At 42.0% G+C, this 19,620-nt stretch overlaps 1 protein-coding gene across 2 annotated transcripts in view; it reads left to right on the top strand.

Annotated features, from left to right (window-relative positions):
- Nucleotides 1-19,620, top strand: part of THSD7B (thrombospondin type 1 domain containing 7B) — a 642,879-nt gene that overhangs the window by 444,572 nt on the left and 178,687 nt on the right. For both annotated transcript variants that reach the window (XM_078376996.1, XM_020779664.3), the window contains one exon: nucleotides 5,927-6,190. In XM_078376996.1, coding sequence (XP_078233122.1) covers nucleotides 5,927-6,190 — 264 coding nt within the window. The remainder of the gene's footprint in view (nucleotides 1-5,926; nucleotides 6,191-19,620) is intronic.

The raw sequence follows: 19,620 nt of genomic DNA, 5'->3' as shown, positions 1-19,620 counted from the left end.
TGTTTGTTTAAACTTTTATCCCACCTATCTAGTGGTGAAGCCACTATTCTGGGTGGCTTACAATCAAGATATCAAAATAGACATAAAATAAAATTCAATAAATGGCATAAATTAAAACAGACAGGAAAAAAATTGACAAACAAGATTAGGCAAGGTTAACATTATGGAAGGCCTGAGTAAAAAGTCTTTAGTTTTCCCCTAAAACCGAGGAGGAAAGAGGCCTGTCACACCTCCACCAGAAGTGAGTTCCCCAATGACACGGCCACCACTGAGAAGGCCCGGGTCCTGGCTGTCCATTTCTAAACCTCCCTTGAGGTTACTACCTGTAACGTAATGGATTGGGAGGTGTGGGAGAGATGGGAGGTTGTTCTGAGGAAGATGTGCTCTGACAACTAGCGAGGTCCTAAATCGTTTAGAGCTTGGAATGTTGACATCAGCACCTTGAACTTGGCTTGGAAACATACTGGCAACCAGTGCAAACAGGACAGGATAAATATCATTATATTAATTGTTGTAGGTTTTTTGGGCTTTTTGGCTGTGTTCTGGAGTTTTGTCTTCCTAACATCTCACCAGTTAGGAAGAAGAACCTTCAGAACACGGCCAAACAGCCCGAAAAATCTACAACAACCATTGGATCATGGCCATGAAAGCCTTCAAGAAAACATATTATATTAATTGTTCTGACACTAGCCTGGCAGCTGCAGCTTCCAAACCACCTTCATGGGCACCCCTATGTAGAGAGCATTGCAATAGTCTACCTTTGGGATTACAAGCACATGAACCAGTCTTACGAGGTTCTGAGACAGAGGTGAAGGTATACAGTCTGCCTAAACTGCAAAAAGACAGACCTGGTCATGGCCAAGGTCTGATTCTCCATCGAGAGGATCCACAGTCACACCAAGATTACAAACCTGATCCTTCAGGGGGAGTGTGACCCCATCTAGACCAGGTAAAAAGCATCCTAATTGATCAGGGCTCCCACCTAACAACAGGGTGTTCTTCTTGTCAGTCTCAGCCTGTTAGTCCTTATCCAGTCCCTAACAGCAGTCAGGCAGCACTCCAAGGTCTGCACAGCTTCCTCTGTGAAAGATGAAAAGGAGAGATACAGTTGTGTGTCATCAGCATACTGATGACAGCGAACTCCGAATCTCCAAATGACCTCCCCCAGCCATCTCATATAGATGTTGAACAGCAATGGGGAGATGATTAACCCCTGTGGGACACCACATTGCAATATCCACAGGGATGAAACAGCGCCCCAAGCTGAACCCTCTGGCACCAACAGATGAGAAATGCAATGCTGGTTTGATGGTTCAGCCACACAGCTTCTTCCATGGGTGCCCCGGCTTCCCACCTCTGTGTCCACTGATGGGTGCCCACTCAGAGGTAGTGCCTGGAGGAGGCAGGGCTAGGAAGCCAAGCTGCTGCCTCTGAGTGGCCACCCGCCAGAGGAAGCAAAGCTCGGAAGCCAAAGTACCCATCTCTATTCAACAGGGATTGTCAAACAATAGCTTCAGAACAACTGAGAATTCATGTTGGTCTTTAAGCACAGCCATGATCATTGTGTAATAAAGTCTTCACACAAAAGAGTCAGCATGATATAGTTCAGTAATGATTTCTGAGCCAGCATAATTCTTATTATTTAATGAGAAATGCTTGTGACTAAAACGAGCTGAACAGACAATGCAATGATTTTATCAAAAGGCTGCATGATATTTTTCATGAAACGGCAGAGTACCCATTGTTGGTAGTATGCTATTCTAATGTTAAATATATATAGTTCCAATGCATTGTTAATATTCAGTCCTGGAACCTCTTTATGCTAGGAATGTTTACTAAAGCTGTCATGTTTAATTTTGACTTTGTGGTGCAAGCCTTTGATGTATCACCTTGGCTAATGGAATGCCCAAATAAATAAACCATTCTCCTTTAAAGTGGAAATAGAAAATATTAAATGCTATGAGAGCAATGCATGACGACAAAATGTTTCCCCTATGATTTATTCTTGTTCACTCACTTTTAGTCTAACATAGCATGTTGCAATAGATCCAGTAATACATTCAAGAAACAAATGCTTGATGAAATAGCACATCAAGGCCAAACTAGATATGTGTAACTTTCTCACAAGGTGTCTTTTAAAATAAAACTATAAATCTGTGTCAGTCAGAAGCAGGGAGAAGGTGAAGAGGGAGAGAGGTGCTTAGGTTTCACCTTACTGGCTATTTACAACTCAGAATCATCCTCCCCAAGCTGCTTTTTGCCATTTTAGAGCATGCAAGCAGATTGGTTCATAGCTTTGAGAATATAATTTTAATAGAAAAAAATGTGGGGGTTCAGACTCTCCTCTCCAAATTCACAGCTTCCTGCAGCAGCTTTTCATTTACTTTGGAATGTCGTATTGAGTGCCAATTGCCAAATCTACCTCATAAGGTGGATAGGAGGATAAAATTGGCCTCCCCTTGTGGGGAGGCAGGAAAGAAAAAAGGAAGATCAATACAACAGAGGAGATGTCTTCTAGTAAATTAAACTGTCTCAAACCACTAACCATTTTGCCCTTTGAAACCATAAGAGACTATTAAAGGCTTAACATACACAGAGTTCTAGCCACAAGTCTGGCTGCTGGATAGCTCAGTAGTTTAGCTGGGAGTTTGATTTGTCGTTGTGCCTCCTGAACAAGGGGTCTGGACTTGATGATCCATAGGGTCCTTTCCAGCTCTGCAGTTCGATGATGATGATGATGAAGAAGTCAGTGCTGAGGAAAATTGGGATAGAGTTTTCAGATGGGGCTCTATCTGTGTCCTTCAATTGCCAGGAGGAATAAAAATTTACCAGGACAAGAATCTGAGATACTTCAGAGGCACGTCCACTTCTTGAAGAGAAAATAGCTCTGTATGAACTCCTCCTTCCGGACTTGAAGACAGTGAGAGAAAGGAAGAGATAATATACATTATACAGCAAGCTTCCTTAAGCAGAGCCGGTTTAGGAAAATTGGCTAATTTTAAGGTGTTTTGTGAAAACTGTAAACATGTAAAAACAGTAGCTTCCCTCTTACTTTGTTCTATAATAGCATATTTTATTTTTACATCGATGCATGGGCTGTATATTTAGCATTATTCATCAAAGAAGCATCCCCAAGCAAATGCCAGTGAAAGGCTAATTTGAGGTTACACTATTTTGCAATCTGTATTATGATACTATTGTGGGGAGGGGAAAGGCATATTTATCTTCTTTAATTATGAGCATAGTCAAATATGTGCAACATTGGTATTGAAACTGAATGTTTTGTGTGAAAGGCAAATTGATTTTTACTGAACATTTTATCCCCCCACCCCCCGCTTGCATTAATGCTGAAAAACTGTTTCTGTTGAAACAGAATAGAAAGATTTTTAAAAGACTGCTGGGTCTTAGAAAAAAAGTAATTTTTATCATCATTTTTAAGAATTTGACTTTGAGAATATTACTGTGCTAATTGAAAAACCATTTGGAAAACAGTGTGAATATTCTTTTCATGCAATACAGCTAGATGGTGTTAATATCTCTCCCTCTATCTGTGGAGGAAAGTGGTGATTAGCTTAGGTGCACATTTTCAATTTAACTGTGAAACCTGACAGATGCTGTGTGCGCATAACTCATTGTATTAGTTGTTAATGCAATGGGAAATTCAGCCCTTGATGCAGGGATGCAATATGATAAAGAAAAATTATATATAAAGATTGTCCTGTCAGGCCAGTGTCTCCTCTGGCATTGATTGATGGGATTTTTGAAGTCAGGAGAATAGCAAGCAAGATCACAATTGACAGTTCTGTTTTTATTCCATTAGGATTCTGCTAGAGGCCAGGTCCTAAACTGGAATGAGCAGGAAGGGTTTGTGTTGGAGCAAGAGCTGAAGCGAACAGTTTTTTTAAAACTGTGTCGGAAATACAGCCAATATCAGGCCTATGGTTTATTGAAAATTATATGGGCAGGGCAGGTAGTTGTAAAACTGAAGATAGGAAGGACGTTGTCAGGACAGGAAGCCCTGGGTCAGTATCTTGTGGTGATTTTAACTGTCTTCTGCTGGAAATGGGAGTTTATAAATTGATCAAATGTTAACTTAAAACAAACAAAAGCAAAGCAAAACAGTGTGCTGCTTATATACTGTCCCATAGCACTTCAAGCACTCCCTGGGTGGTTTACAAGTTATTTATGCCCCCCTAACTCACAAGCTGGGTACTCATTTTACCAACGTCGGAAGGATAGAAGGCTGAGTCAACCTTGAGCCGGCTACCTGGGATTGAACCCTGGGTCATGAGCACAGTTTTGGCTGTAGTGCAGGCGTTTAACCATTGCGCCACGAGCACAGGTTTGGTTTTGTTGTATTTTTCAGTCCCACCCACCCCAAACTGGTCCCTGAAAATTAATAGTATCTAAATACAGTGGTGCCTCACTTAACAACGTTAATTCGTTCCAGCAAAATCGCTGTAGAGCGAAAACTTCGTAAAGCGAAATAAAAAAGCCCATTAAAATGCACTGAAAACTATTCAGTGCGTTCCAATGGGCTGAAAACTCACCATCCAGCGAAGATCCTCCATGGGGCGGCCATTTTTGGTGCCTGTAGAGTGAGAAATCCGTCCAAAAACACAGCGGGGAGCCATTTTGAGCACCCAGTGGCCATTTTGAATAGATTTATCGACCTTGGGCCTTTCTTGTCCACTAGTACAGTTATCTCTGGTAATATGAAGCCCTGAAGACATTATCGTGACATTTTGCCAGAATTTCAAGATAGGCTAATAAGTCAGATGCACCCTGTCCCAACACCCCCATAAATAGTAATCCAGATAAGGGCTGGTTGCTATTTGGTTGACTGTTATCTGAATTGTTTAAATAATATGGCAAACTAAGAAGCCTGCCACAAAACTGACGAATAGGTGTATGGGTGCCATTAGAGGAGGCCGTGCAGTTAATCTCCATTTAAAAATGGTATGTAAGCCGCCTAGAGTGGTCGCAAGACCAGATAGGTGGGATATAAATAGAATAAATAAATAAATAAGTAAAGCTGTACTGCTGAAATGTAATCATTAGGGTGGAATTTTTTGAAATGTTTTGATTTAAACCTCCATAATTCTCCATTCTGGGAGTTCTACCTCCCAGTTCTACCATATGCTTGACAGACATGTGGTTCCCCTGAGAGAAAAGGACTCAACTGGAAGGCTCTGAGGTGTGTCTAGGCCTAGCTCTGCCCAAAAGTCCTGTTTCTTCTCCAGTGCTGGTTGGCAGCTTTCTTCCTGAACAGTTAGCTAGGTGGAGCTAGGCCTAGCTGGCGCTTCCAACGGAGGCATTTCTCCTAGGTGAGTCACATTTAGGTCTACAAAAGTATCTCTCTGTTGGGCAGAACTCCCAAAATGGAGAAGTATAGGATTTGTATCTGAAAATCCCATATCTAGAAATAATTACTGAGGATGGGCTCAGAGATGTAGTCTTTATACCGAGTGTGTGTTTAATAGCATAGCTTCTCAGAAGGAGCTTTAGCTTACTCTCTCTTTGTAGGTTTCCCTAAGCAACCAGGGCTAATAGTGAGGGGAAGAAAAGATAAGAAAATTCTTTTTTTTATTTTGATAATTATGGGGAAATGAACATATTTTCTTCTTCTTTCCATAATAGAAGTGAACAGACAGATGCTCTCTTCCTGTTGTTTTCTGTTTTATCCAAAACATTTTTCCCGAAGTTTCTTCAAGTCCCCTGGTTGCCCTGGAGACTGACATTGTCTTGGCCCTCCAGAGCAATGCCAACAATGAACAGATGTCTTTGAACCAACGCCTCTGCATTTACATTTCAGATTATGTTGTTTCTAACTATATTAAACCCCTTCATGTATAAATAATATGACATATTGTTATCAAAAGCAGCAGATGTTACACTAACAAGCATATTTTCGTGTCTGGAACAGGGAGAAGTAGAAAGCGAGACAAGTGCCAGAACACAGAGCTATATCCTCAGGTTGAAACTGAACGATGCCCCTGTGCAGTGTTTACCACCCGGTCTCATGGAAATTGGTCAGAGTGCATAATTGCTCTCAGAAAAGCTGAGTTCCAGTTAGAACCCAGATTTCATGGACATACCAAAGAATGTGGAGAAGGTGTGCGCTTCCGAGCCCTTGCCTGCTATGATAAGACCGGCAGACTTGTGGAACCATCTCACTGCAACCATTCAGGTAAAATAGCATGCCGTTTGCGTGTGTAAAAAAAAAAAGAGAGAGACTTAGAGGCTGTTGTTGTTTATGTACCCTTTGGTACCAAAATAAGTTTGCTGTATCAAACATGGGTGCTGTACAAAACTAAAAAAACTGCCCGAAAAAACACAGGCCAGAATGCATAAATATGATTGTGTTAATTATACTTTCATTATGAGCTTAAAGAAAGTGATGTGCGAACTAGAAATCTACTAGAAAAACAAGAAGTGGCACAGCTGATGCAGAAGTCAGATCTTACATTGACAGAAATGAATACAATGTCAATGGGACACTGCCTTGCTAAACCTGCTCCCTGATCTCTCCTGACACGTTGGTTCATATCAGTCAGATCATACAGTAAGCAAAAAGAAGCAGGAAATGTGTGATGGTAGGGTGAAACATAGCTTAAGGAAAGCAGTTTTACTCAAAATACAGACCTACAAGTGCAGATGCTTACCAGTCATCCTACGCTGATTAGGAGTTTATTCTCTTCCTAGTTTCTCCTAGGAACTGCTTAAAATACTGTACCCGTTTTCGAGTGCTGACTGCAGCTGGTTTATGTCACAGTTTGCCAACTCCTTGCAATCTGAAGTTTAATTGGTATTGGAGACAAGGCCATTAAGTCTCATGGAACTATTTTCAAAAACTTGCTGCTTTTTTAAATAGTTTTCAAAGGATGAGGAAGATGATGACAGAAAAAAAGGGGGGAGTTATAGCTTGAATGAGAAACAGCTGAAAGATCAACACTCCTGGCTAACAAACCAGCTTCATAATCCTACCCTGTCATTTGCCCTCCAGGCTGGAATTTGTATGCCATTTCTACAGCCTGGTCTTCAGCTGTGGCATGTGCATGGCTTCTCTGTGGTTTTGCTCTTTCCATAATCAATGTACCTGCCAAGAAATCAATGACTGATTCAGCTGTTTGTGGGTGATCACGGAACAAAGGAAGGCTAATTGCCTTAGAGAGAGAACAAAGGAGTCAACATTGGATGTCCGAGCCAGTGGAGCCAACTGACAACACCCCAACGCTCTTTTATTTGCTTAGCATTATTACATAGTATGTTATGAGAGAGACAGATAGGATACTAGTTACCTAATCGTAACTAGGATTGGCTAAAATAACCCTTTGACCTTATGCTCTACCTCTAAGTGAAAGGACAGAATAAGAGGTTTCCCTGCCTGCCGACAGCTGCTGCATCCTGCCAGGAGTGTATGCGCGTCACTGGAACAGAATGCAGCTACAACCTTTAAGCAGAAGTTTCCCACAGCTCTTAGTCATATTAATTTCCCTAACTATGCTCTAGGCAAGCTGCCTTTCTAAAGGCACCATGTGAATGTGCAACTATTCAAGCATTTATCCTTTTATTTAAATCAAACAAATGAATGATTATTTCTGAAAACTGCAAAATGAAGGAAGAAGATGTCACAAGTGCAAAGAAGTTGGTTGGTTGGTTGGTTGGTTGGTTGGTTGGTTGGTTGGTTGGTTGGTTGGTTGGTTGGTTGGTTGGTAGGTAGGTAGGTAGGTAGGTAGGTAGGTAGGTAGGTAGGTAGGTAGGTAGGTAGGTAGGTAGGTAGGTAGGTAGGTAGGTAGGTAGGTAGGTAGGTAGGTAGGTAGGTAGGTAGGTATACCACCCAATTATTCGATCACAACTCCTATTAACCCATACCTTTGGCTATGCTGGCTGGGGCTTATGAGATCTGTAGTCAACAACATTTGGAAGGCCACACATTTCACAGATGACATGACTGTATTTGAATAAACGTAGATTGTTGTACATTTAAAAAAATCTCCTGAAAATAAGCCCTAATGAGTCTTTTTGGAGCAAAAATTAATATAAGACCCTGTCTTATTTTCGGGGGAACACGGTAGATGTGGACCAATGGTTCTTGATGCCCTGATCAAGATTAAGAATGAAATGGACTCCACCCTGACCTTCTGCCAGTCCTGCAAAGAAGGTAAATGTGCTGGTCATTTGGTGTGGTGTTCTGTGAAGTCACAGACTCAGACAGGCAGCAGGTTCAACAGGGTAGGAGTTTCACCAGCACAAGGACCATTCTAAGACTGTTTGGTTTTGTGTTTCATTTCACTCCAAAGCCTTCCTTTGATAGTCCATTTGGTTTTCAATAGCAAAATTTCTGTTGATTTGTTACAGACACACACAGACCCTCATCTCTGAGGTAAGGCCAGAGTAGAAAGCCAACATATTATAGTTGCATTCGTAGTTTTGGGGCATGTCATTATTTTCAGTGGAGTGGTTAAAAATAGTGTACAATTTCCTTCCTTTCAAATCAAGGGCGTATTATCAGCGTATATAAATTTTTGGGGGGGGTAAAAGGTAAAAAAGTTCCCTGACCCCTGGCGTAGTGAAACCAAGCAGCAGTAGAAGATGGGCAAGGTCAGGGGAGGCTCCTACCAAAAGTTTCTTGGAAGAGATGAGTCTTCAGCAGACTCCTAAAATTAGAAAGGGAAGGTACCAGGTGTTGCTCCCTCAGAAGATGGTTGCAAAGGATTGGTGCCACTGTTGAGAAGGCCTGGCTCCTTGTCAAAGATTTTCTGGCCTCCTTCGGCATGGCTACTCAAAGGAGCATGGCCTGTGAGGATCTGGCAGTGCAGGCAGATGACCTTAGGGAGAGTCATGCCCCCAAACTGTGAAAGTCTTTAGAGGTGAGCATCAGTACCTTGATCCAGGATGCAACCAGTAGCCAATTCAGGCAAGCCAGGACAAGGGAGATGTGATCAAATCTGCTCACACCTGCCATGAACCTGGCTGCCACATTTTAAGGACTTGTTGCAGTCTCTAGATCAATCTCAAGGGAAGCCACATATAGAGAGCATTGCAATAGTCAGTCCTGGAGATCATCAACACATGCATCAACATTGTGAGGGCGCCCTCGTCAATATAGGGACCTAGCTAGGCAATAAGCTGTGGTTGATTAAAGGCTAACCTGGACATGGCTGCCACCTGGGAATCCCAAGAGACAGCTGGATACAAGATTACTCCCAGGTTCCAGACTCAGTCCCTAAGCAGGAGGTCAACACCATTCAGTCTAGGAAGAGTGTCTCCCACCCCCCAGGAGGATGATCTCCATCTTATCCAGATTCAACTTGAGCTTGCTAGCCCTGTTTCATTCCAGCATTGTAGCCAAGCCCTTCCCCAATGTCTGGACAGCATCCACTGCAGAGGTGAAAAAGGAGAGTTAGAGTTGCACATCATCAGCATACTGATGATACCATACTCCAGGTCTCTGGATGAACTCACCCAGCCATTTCACATAAATGTTGAAAAGCATTTGGAAAATTGATGACCCTGAGAAAACCCCACCTATCAAGGGTCCAAAGGCCAACAACTCATCCCCAAGCTGTACTCTATGGACCCAGCCCTTGAGAAAGGACTTGAGCCAGCCTAACACCAAGCTCCTGATCCCCACTTCTGAGGGCATGCCCAGGAGGATACTGATGATACCAAGCTGCTGAAAGATCCAGGAGGACTAATAGGATGTGCGCTCCCCAATCAGCCTTTGTTAACAGGTCATCTTGCAGTGCAGTCACAGCCATCTCAGTACTGTAGTGTGGCCTGAATCAGGACTGGAATGGATCAAGGCAATGTTCATCCTCCAGGTAGAACTGGAGCTGCTTGTCATCATTGCAGCCGAAGATCCAGAACCTGAAGGGTTAACTGTAGCTGAGGAGAATACTGAGCGATTAGAAATACAAACACCTGAATCGCCTCCAGATTCTCCTCCCCCAGTAGACAGGCTGAGGGCCAGGCTTCGGGGAAGACTTATGACAAAAAGGTCAGAGGATTGTTTGAAGGTTGCCCGCAGAAACATCCAATCAACTAGCCCTGAGTTCTGACAGGATGAAAAGTCTTCCAGCAGTTCAAGGGCTGTTTTTTACTATATAAACAGCTCTCAGACGGCTGAAAGTCCATGGAAGCAACAAGTCAAACCTCTGGCTTGCATCCACGCTCCTGACAACCTTGAACCTTGTTCTCTGGACCCTTGGCTTTGGACTCTGACCCTGGACTACATTGTACATTTTGGCTTTGGACTCTGACCCTGGACTACGTTGTGTAGAGTTGGCTTTGGTATTTGGATATCGGCTCTGCATTCCCTGAATTCTTGACATAGGAATGGCTTATCGGACTCTTCTGTTGTAACCCCCGGGAACGTGACACTGCTCTGCCACCACCCTCCCTATCATCTTGACTATAAAAAGAATATTGTCAATAGATGTGCAATTATTAAGGCTATCAATCAGCAAAGTTGGTTGCTTCAGGATGGGTTAAATAATGGTCTCCTTAACCTGTGAGGGGAGGCAACCCCCGCCCCCTCAGGGAGGCATTCACAATGTTAACAGCCCACTCTAAAGAGACATCATTGGCAGCTTTTGTAAGCCACGTAGGGCAGGGATCAAACAGGAGATGTCATCTGGTGTCACTGGCCCAAACTGAACAGGGAAGATGTCTTGGGGATCCTCACAGGATCGACCAAGCTGATAGTGGGGGCAAGATCCAGTTGAAGTGCCTCAATTTTTTATATCAGATAGGTAGCAGATTGCTCACTGGTAAAATCACCAGGAGGAAGCTGGGGCTAAAGAGTATTGGTGAGGTTGCAGATAATCCAATTAAGTTTGGATTGCTGGTTTGAGACCTCAGAAATGATTCTGATTCTGTTCTTTCTCAGAAATTATTCTGTTAAAATTCCTTCTGGCCAATTTTAAGGCATTAGAACCATAGAATCATAAGATAATTGAGTTGGAAGGGGCCTATAAGGCCATTGAGTCCAATCCCTTCCTCAATGCAGAGTTACCTGACCTCCTGGTCAGCTACCAAGTTAGAGTCCAACGAGTCTTTACTCCACTTCCTCTCTAGGTGTCTCCTCAATAACATCATAACTTGAAGTTCCTCCATGAACTAGGGGGAAGATCAAACTCTAAGCAGGGATGGCATTTGGGACTGATTGTGTCAACTGCCAGGGCCACCTCAGTATGCCACCTGGTAACCTTGGCTTTAACAGAATCACCAGCCAGATCCACTGCATGCTCTCCAAAGGCCTTCCTGAACCCATTTGGGTCAAGAAGCTTCTGAGGGTAGAACATTTTAACAGGTCTGATCTCCCTGCGGTGGGAAGGTGTAGTCAAAAGGGTGGAATTAATCAGGAGGTTGTCTGTCCATGAGAATGGGAGGAAGCTGATGTTCTCCACTCTCAGACCATTCTCCACTTCTGCTGTCGAGAACACCAGGTCTAGAATGTGACCAGCAATGGCTGTGGCCACAGTGACATACTGGGATAGGTTTGTGGAGGCAGTGGATTCCATGGCCATACCCTAAAAGCCCAGACTCAACATGGACATTGAAGTCCCCAACTATCAGATGACCTCAGCACAGTCGCTGAGATGAACTTGGTCAACCCCAAGTCAATGTTATCCGTAACCTGTTTCTACTGCAAAATTCTCTCTCCTCAAATTAGACCCAGGGGTGAAAAGGCACATTTAAAACCAAATCCTTTCAAATTTAAGGTTGGTTTCTATACTCATTTACCCAGGTGTGAATTCCAATGAACACAATGGGGTTCATTTCTGGGTAGATGTATAGGTTTGCAAAATATATGAAAATACATTTCAGCCCCCCCCCCCCATACTGTACATCATCTATACATGTAAAGTATAGATTACTATTTACAGTCGTGCCCCGCTTAATGATTACCCCATATAACGATGAATCCGCTTCACGGTGATGTTTTTGCGATTGCAATTGCGACCGCAGAACGATGTTTTAAATGGTTTTTTTTTTTGCTTTGCGAAGATCAGTTCCCTGCTTCAGGAATCGATTCTTCGCAGTACGACGATCAAAACAGCTGATCGTCGGATTTTCAAAATAGCCACCAGGTGCTCAAAATGGCTCCCCACTGTGTTTTTGGATGGATTCCTCACTCTACTGGCACCGAAAATGGCCGCCCCTATGGAGGATCTTCGCTGGACTGTGAGTTTTCAGCCCATTGGAACGCATTGAATGGTTTTCAGTGCATTTCAATGGGCTTTTTTATTTCGCTTTATGATGTTTTCACTCTACAGTGATTTCGCTGGAATGAATTAACGTCGTTAAGCGAGGCACCACTGTATATAGGATGTGATATGATTGGATTGGACTGGAACCTAAATGATGCCTTCCCACAGAGGAAATAAAATACAAATAATTGTATGATATGCAAAGTAAACAAACAGTACTACATATATAAACAGTCATCATTTGAATGACAATATCAATAATAATGTATTTCAAAACAGAATTTTAGTTATCTCACTAGTGTCCAAATAACAATTAATTTAAAAATCATTACAAATATAATTAGCCAAATAAAAAACTTGACAAAGGAACAAAAAGCTAACCAGAAAGCCAATGTTCTTACTTCTAATATTCTTACATCCAGGTTGCCCTTTGAGACAATGTTACACACATACTTCTCATACAAGGAGTTTACTGTGATTATTAACCAGTTGCTGTCCTGTGGTCCCCCTTTCCACTATTAAATAAGATGGCATCCTTGCATAGAAAGCATGGCTCTCTCTTCTTGTATTTCCATCTACCAACAAATTTGGGCACTTCCTAGAATTGTGACAGAGAAATGCAGGTGAAAACAACCAGACCCTTGACAGCGGCTGGAATATCTGTCTCTACTCCTCCTGAGACCTGGCTAATTGTTCTGTAATTACTTTGAGACTTCGTTAAAGAAAAATAATGAAGTAAGATTGAAATAAAAGTGAAATATGGCATTGTGCTCCATCAGGATGTACTGAGCTCTGCCTGCAAAAGGTGTATATGTGCACACCCGTGCTTCAGCACATGAACAGTTAGAGACCCCTTCTGATTTTAGGTCTAACATCATATCTTGCTTAGCTAATGCATAAGCAAAGGCTACAGAAGGCAGGGGAAGTGAAAGAAATGCTGATGTGATATGTCCGTTATTAATATATAAATATGTTTGCCCCACCAGTTAAAAAACCCAGTGAGGTAAAGAAATAATTTTTCTTTTTAAAATATGTACTGCATCAGCAGTAGACTTAAGTCAGAAAAAGGTGTCCCCCGCCTTCTGCTGAGCAGGGGGAGTGATCAATTTTCCAATATTCAGAAGTGGCTCACTTATTAAGCTACTTCACAATATTGGCTTTGGAATGGTCAGACTTCCCTTTCGGAATGGCAGGAGCCATTTCTGTATGAACTGTCAGGCTTGAGAAAATCATTCTAATCATGCCCAACTGTCAAATTTGGGATGTGAGAGATGGCTCTGAGCAAGTCGGTCTTCCAGGTTGACAGCAAAGAGACTCACAGAGACAGTAGGTTCCTTCCCCAGCAGTGTATTTACAGACTATCTACAGCGGAACTATGTACATCAGTCATCAGACTCAATAATACACTTTCAGTAAATAAAGAGACAGCACTTCCGGCAGCAACTCTCCAATGCAACACTCCACACATCACCATAGTGTGTAGCACTTACATAGTTTGAACAACGAATCACTGGGCAGAGCACCTGATGTCTTCTCCCAGACATTACCTCATGTCCAATACACATTTCATGTGTCACCCCATGGATTGCATCAGCTTCATGTGCTGACTCTGTGGCTGCACCCCTGTTTCAAGATGGGTGCCTGTTAGCAAACTTTGGTTCATGTACTACAGAATAATTCCATATTGTGGGTCATAATATCCTGACACCAGCCATTACAAAGTGACCCATGCTAATGTAGCTGCCCCCACAGTTGTTACCCCAAAAAGATTCTGCTCATGCTGAGGAGCTTTTAAATATACGTTTTGAATCAGCTATTTACTTTGAATACTGTTACTTTTCGGTGTTTTGTGGAGGTGGGGCCTTCTTTCCTTTCCTTTTAGTCTGTGCTCATTCCTGTTTGCTCAGCTTCTTCTCATTTTGGGTTTTGTCATGCACTGCCTCCCTCTGTCAGCACAATATCCCCAATGGGAAACCTAGCTTGTTAGCAGTGCTGGTGTTGTGCCGATCAGTTGGAATGTAATGAGAACCCAAGCAGGGAAACCAAACAGAAGGGAGACAATATGAAACTGCTCAGTAATGGGAGAGTTCATTGGAGTATAACCATTTCATTCTTGCACTGACAGTAAATTCATGGAAGGCAGCTTCTTATGAATCTTTGCACACCCTTCCTCGATTTTGCCTTCTCAAATTTATGAAGAAAAAAAAATAGACACAAATTGTGGTGTGGGCAGGACAACCCTATGTTTTCATGGTCCACAGGCATTAATTTTAATCAAGTAAAACTCTTTCAGAAGCGTATGTTGCTCTTTCCCCCCCTGCTAATATAACTTGCTGGAAAACAAAATGAAAAACACAGAAAAAGCTATGTTGCCTGCAAAAGAATGCCTTAGCCCCTTCCTGAAGTAGATAAAATAAATGATCACCTCACCCATGTAATTATTTACTGTTTTTCACACATTTGGTATGCAAAATGCTTCCGTAGTTTTTCTTCTCATCCAGCGCCACAAATTATTTGCTACAGTATTGTACTGTATTGATTACACTTCTGTACTTAATGGCTCACGTTCCCTGGATGGTTCATAGATGGAGAAAAAATACAATATAAACAAGGCTTTAAAAATGCAAAGACCTCATAAGTTTAAAACAACAGAATAAAATCAAAATAAAACCAAGTATATCAGCAGCGTAGCAAGCTCTGAAAAGAACTTTTCAATTATTTTTTTTTCAAGAAATCTGGATGAATAAAAAGTCTTGGGAATTAAAAAGCACACTTGTCACAAACCAGAAAGCAAAATAAAGCATTTGTGACCAGCATGTCTCCCCCACCCCACCCATTGCTGTTCTTCCTTAAAAAAGAAAGAGAAAAGAACTCTAGGCTGGAGGCAAGGTATCTCATGGTCTTAAAAATTCCTCATTGAAGAATAAGGATCCGTGATGAACAATATTGACAGAATATCTGTGAAGATTTTCTATCTTGACAGGAGTAATGAATTTGACCAGTGTTCTTCCTGTCTGTAAATACTGACAAATACTGCAAAAACACTTGGAAACTTTGGTGAGCTCCTTTCAAAGAAAACCAAAATGGAATAACCACTGGAACATCTGAAACCAGTCATCACTTAGAGCAGTGGTTCCCAACCTTGGATCCCTAGATGATCTTGGACTAAAACGTCACCACTAGCTGTGTTGGCCAGGGTTTCTGGGAGCTGTAGTCCAGGAATATCTTGGGGCCCAAGGCTGGGAACCTCTGAATTAGAGAATTGCAGTACTCACAAGATGAGTGCCTTTGTATGCAGAATCATCCCAGTATAATTTTCCATTGTATAGAGAACAATTTGGATAGGGAGCTGGCAAGCTGGACCAATTTGACCAAGGAGTAATGGATTCCTACATTGAGCAGGGGGTTGATTCGACGACCTTATAGGCTCCTTCCAACTCAGTCATTCTATGATTCTCTGTCTTCCCCTGAGTCCTCTACCCAAAACAGATTACATTTGAGAAGACTATCCATTTCCTACTAAAAGATATAGAGATTGAGCGGCTGCTCAGATATTCCCTTCTTTGAAGCCAAGTTCTCCCTCCTTTCCTTTGAAAAACATACCAAAACATTTGCTCCTTGCATTGCATCTGGAATGGCTAATAAATACTGTTTAGTGCTTCCTCTGTTTATTTCACTGCTGGGTATTTTATATACTCATTCTTCAACTTCATAAAAAACAAAGGAAAAGAAGGGTGGGAAGGTGGGAACGTACTACTTATGTACACCTTGATGGGTCTGTAGAGAAATGGCACCAAGGTTAATTATTTGCTGTTAAAATCAGAACACAGAAGGAGAGTATTTCTTCTGATTCTGGAGCACCTCCGTAGTTGTCACTCTGCAATAATGACATGGAAGCAGGGGACAAGAGCACTCAGTTGTCACTGAACAGGAAGCCTATTTGCATAAGCAAAACAAATGACTCTGTTTATTTATTCTTCGTGGATAGACACAGTTTGCTTTTGTTGCCAGCAGAGGCCTTTTCAAAAAACAAAACAAAACAAAAAACTTGCCTCCTTTCAGGGAAATCACTGTCACCAACTTTTAAAGTGATACAGGGAATTCTTCAAAAGACTTTGGTTTCTGTGAGGTACCTTTAAGTTTCCTTCTTTCAAGCTGTTATAAGTGTGTTAATTAAAATGATGAAATACATTAGTAGTAGAGGCAAGTGAGATTAAAGCTAGTTAGATTGGATGTGTATCTGGTTGAAAAGCAGCTTGCATTGAAGGCATAATTTTTTTAAAAAAAAATGTTTCTCAGTGACACACAGTCATTTTAACATTCTTTTCTGACACTGTACAGATGCGAGACATTTAACAAATGCCAGATAAGCCCAGAAATAGCCCAGGAAACTCAAGCAATTTCTGTTAAGAATACTTTTCTTCATTACACTCTCTAAGGTTCACTTCTTGACCGTGAAGTGTTCTCTTTATCCATTTTCTCTGAAAGCCTTTACTTTTATTTAGGTTGGCCTGAAGCCATGGTTTTTATTTTATTTTACTACTTAAGAGTGTGAAAAGGAGAAGAATGTGGCTGTCGATACCCTTGTGCCACTCATCAACTCCATACTGAGTGTAGGTGTAAGTTTGCTTAAGATGTCTTTGATGGCACTTTTGCCTTTGGCTTCCTAGTCCAGTGAGAGTGATTTTTGCATATTAAGCCAGAGCAGCTAATACCTTTAAAAAAAAGCCGTGAGAGATTCTCCAGCTAGTCTGACTGCTAGCCCTATTCTACCACAAAGTCCTACCACTCTCTCATGCAAAAACCCCATAGGTTTAGCTGGGATCCTAGGTCTGTAGGTTCCGTCTCTTGTTTTCAATAAGTTTCACAGTCTTTGAACAGAGTCTGCCTAGCTGCTACTTTTGGTGCTGCTGATGGAGGGGTATAGATTGACAGAAGGAACTGGGAAATCTGGGGTGTGGTGGGGAATACAGGAGGTGGAGAAGGGAAGTACTTCATCCATAAATCCATTGCAAAACTTGATTTTCCATGGAAGAGTTATTCCTGGTGGATTTGCAACACCCTAGTTCTCCTTGCTATGTTATAGGTAGTTGGTGTGCAAATTACACAATTATTTATTGTTACTGTTCTATATTGTTGTATCACAGTTGAAACTGGACTACAGTGATGCCCCGCAAGCCAATGTTAATTCGTTCAGTGAAAATAGCTGTCTTTTGAAAACATCGTCTTGCGAAATGCAGTTCCCCATTGGAATGCATTGAAACCCATTTAATGCGTTCCAATGGAGAAAAATTGTCGTCGTTTTGCGAAAATCGCCCATAGAGAAACTGTTTTGCGAAGCGCGGATCAGCTGTAAAAATCGCTGTCTTGCGAAAAACAGTCCCGAAAACACCCATTTTGCGAGTCTTGGACTCAGCTGTCAAAATTGTCATCTTGTGAAAATCGGTCCTGAAAAAAAAAACCATCTTGCAAAGCATGGTCCAAATCATCGTCCAGCGATAATCGCCCATAGGAAACACTGTTTTGTGAAGTGCTATGGCGATCGCAAAAACTTATCGTCTAGCGAATTAACCGTTTTGTGAGGTAATCATCTAGCGGGGCACCACTGTATTGGGAAGTATCAGAGTTATGTTTTGCTGTTGCTCAATCTACAAAGATAGAACAATACAAGCAAAGGCAACAAAAGAAGACATGCAAGCAAACTGCTGATTTTTTGCTAAAAATTCAAATATAGTAACAGGTGCCTTTTTCATTGCGATTATTCAAGATAGGTCTGCACAGAGATAGGTCTGCACAGAGTTTGTTTTACAGTGTCTTATGTTAATGCAGTCATTATGATCCGTACTTACAATCTGCTATCACAGGGTTATAGCAATTGCTAAGCTAGTGGGGAATTTGCAAGCGTCAATGTAGTTATGCTGTTGGTTGCACATCAGAACAAAAGGTACAACTAGTGTTCAAGCAAACTAGGTGTGGATAGCATTATCATGAGTTGTGCCTCACCTTGTGGAAACAGTTGTGTAGTGTCTTGTGGAGAAAGTTGTCTGGCACTTTGCATCACAACTTGCAGGTGTAGAATCCAAGTTTTATATTGGCATTTGTGCAAATTTACAAATGGGCTTTCTGTGAGCAGTAGAAGTCTTGTACTAGCAAGCATTGCCAATGGGCAGTGATCAAAGGATGTTGAAAGTGGAAGAAAAAGAGGAGCATCCAACAAAGCAAAGCAAAGCATGCTGCTTATAATGTTTAAAGCATTCTCTTGGGCTGGGCAGTTTACAATTTAGTTATGCAGGCTACACATTGTCCTCCAAGCAAGCTGGATATTGAATTTCCCTTTTGGAAGGATGGAAAGCTGAGTGAACCTTAAGCTGGCTACCTAGGATTGAACCCAGGTCATGAGCAGAATTTTGACTGCAGTATTGCAGTTTAACTATTGCACCACGAAGTTCCATAAGGAATTTTGCAGATCTCGTGAAGGCTTTCATGGCCAGGATCTAATATGGTTGTTGTGGTTTTTTTGGGCTCCTTGGCTGTGTTCTGAAGGTTGTTCTTCCTAACGTTTCACCAGTCTCTGTGGCCGGCATCTTCAGAGCACAAAGTGCTGTCCTCTGAAGATGCCGACCACAGAGACTGGCGAAACGTTAGGAAGAACAACCTTCAGAACACAGCCAAAGAGCCCAAAAAACCCACAACAACCATTTGCAGATCCCCCTTATAAATTATGTTTTTTGTTTCAAAAGGACTGGAGGACAAATCCAGCCAATTACTACTAAATGATGTCTGCCAGGGCAAATGTTCTAATAGTGCCTTCAACCAAAGAAGCATGGCTGTGGCTATCTTTCTATATGCACACAGCCAGAAGCCTTTTTTTCTCTTTCTTTTTCAAAGCAAGGCATTTTTCTGCTGAAAGTTCATATCCAAGTTGTTGTACAGCCAGGAACAGAAGAATTGTATTTTATCAGAATTTGTGAGGAATTTCTTGGTAACAGGCCATAAGGGTTTTCTGACAAACTCCCCCACTCAGAATGGAGCCAGATAAAGATATTTTGCTACTTGACCTGAAGGATGAGAAAGATAACCCACTCCTTCCCCCCCCCCCGTTCCATGAAAGGAAGCAATTTAGACTGGTAGTTGAATCTTACTCCAGTACTGGCAACCAGACAGTATCCATCTCTTCTCCTGAGTCTAGGCTGTGTAGTTGTCCCCACTCTGTTCTCCTATACCCCACTTCCATCCCGTCCTCCCCAGCATCCACCAATTGGATTGTAGGTTGTAAATAGATGGTCTCCCTTCTGCTCAGTAAAAGGTGAAGAGTGGGGAATGAGAGGAGGCCAAGCTTTGACCTTCTTTATTCATAATGCATAATCGCAAAGTGCATACAAAATCCAAGTGGATCAGAATC

The sequence above is a fragment of the Pogona vitticeps genome, chromosome 1 (assembly GCF_051106095.1).
Source record: "Pogona vitticeps strain Pit_001003342236 chromosome 1, PviZW2.1, whole genome shotgun sequence".
Taxonomy (NCBI): Eukaryota; Metazoa; Chordata; class Lepidosauria; order Squamata; family Agamidae; genus Pogona; species Pogona vitticeps.
Note: the sequence above shows the minus strand (reverse complement) of the source record. Positions and strands in the feature narration are given on the sequence as shown.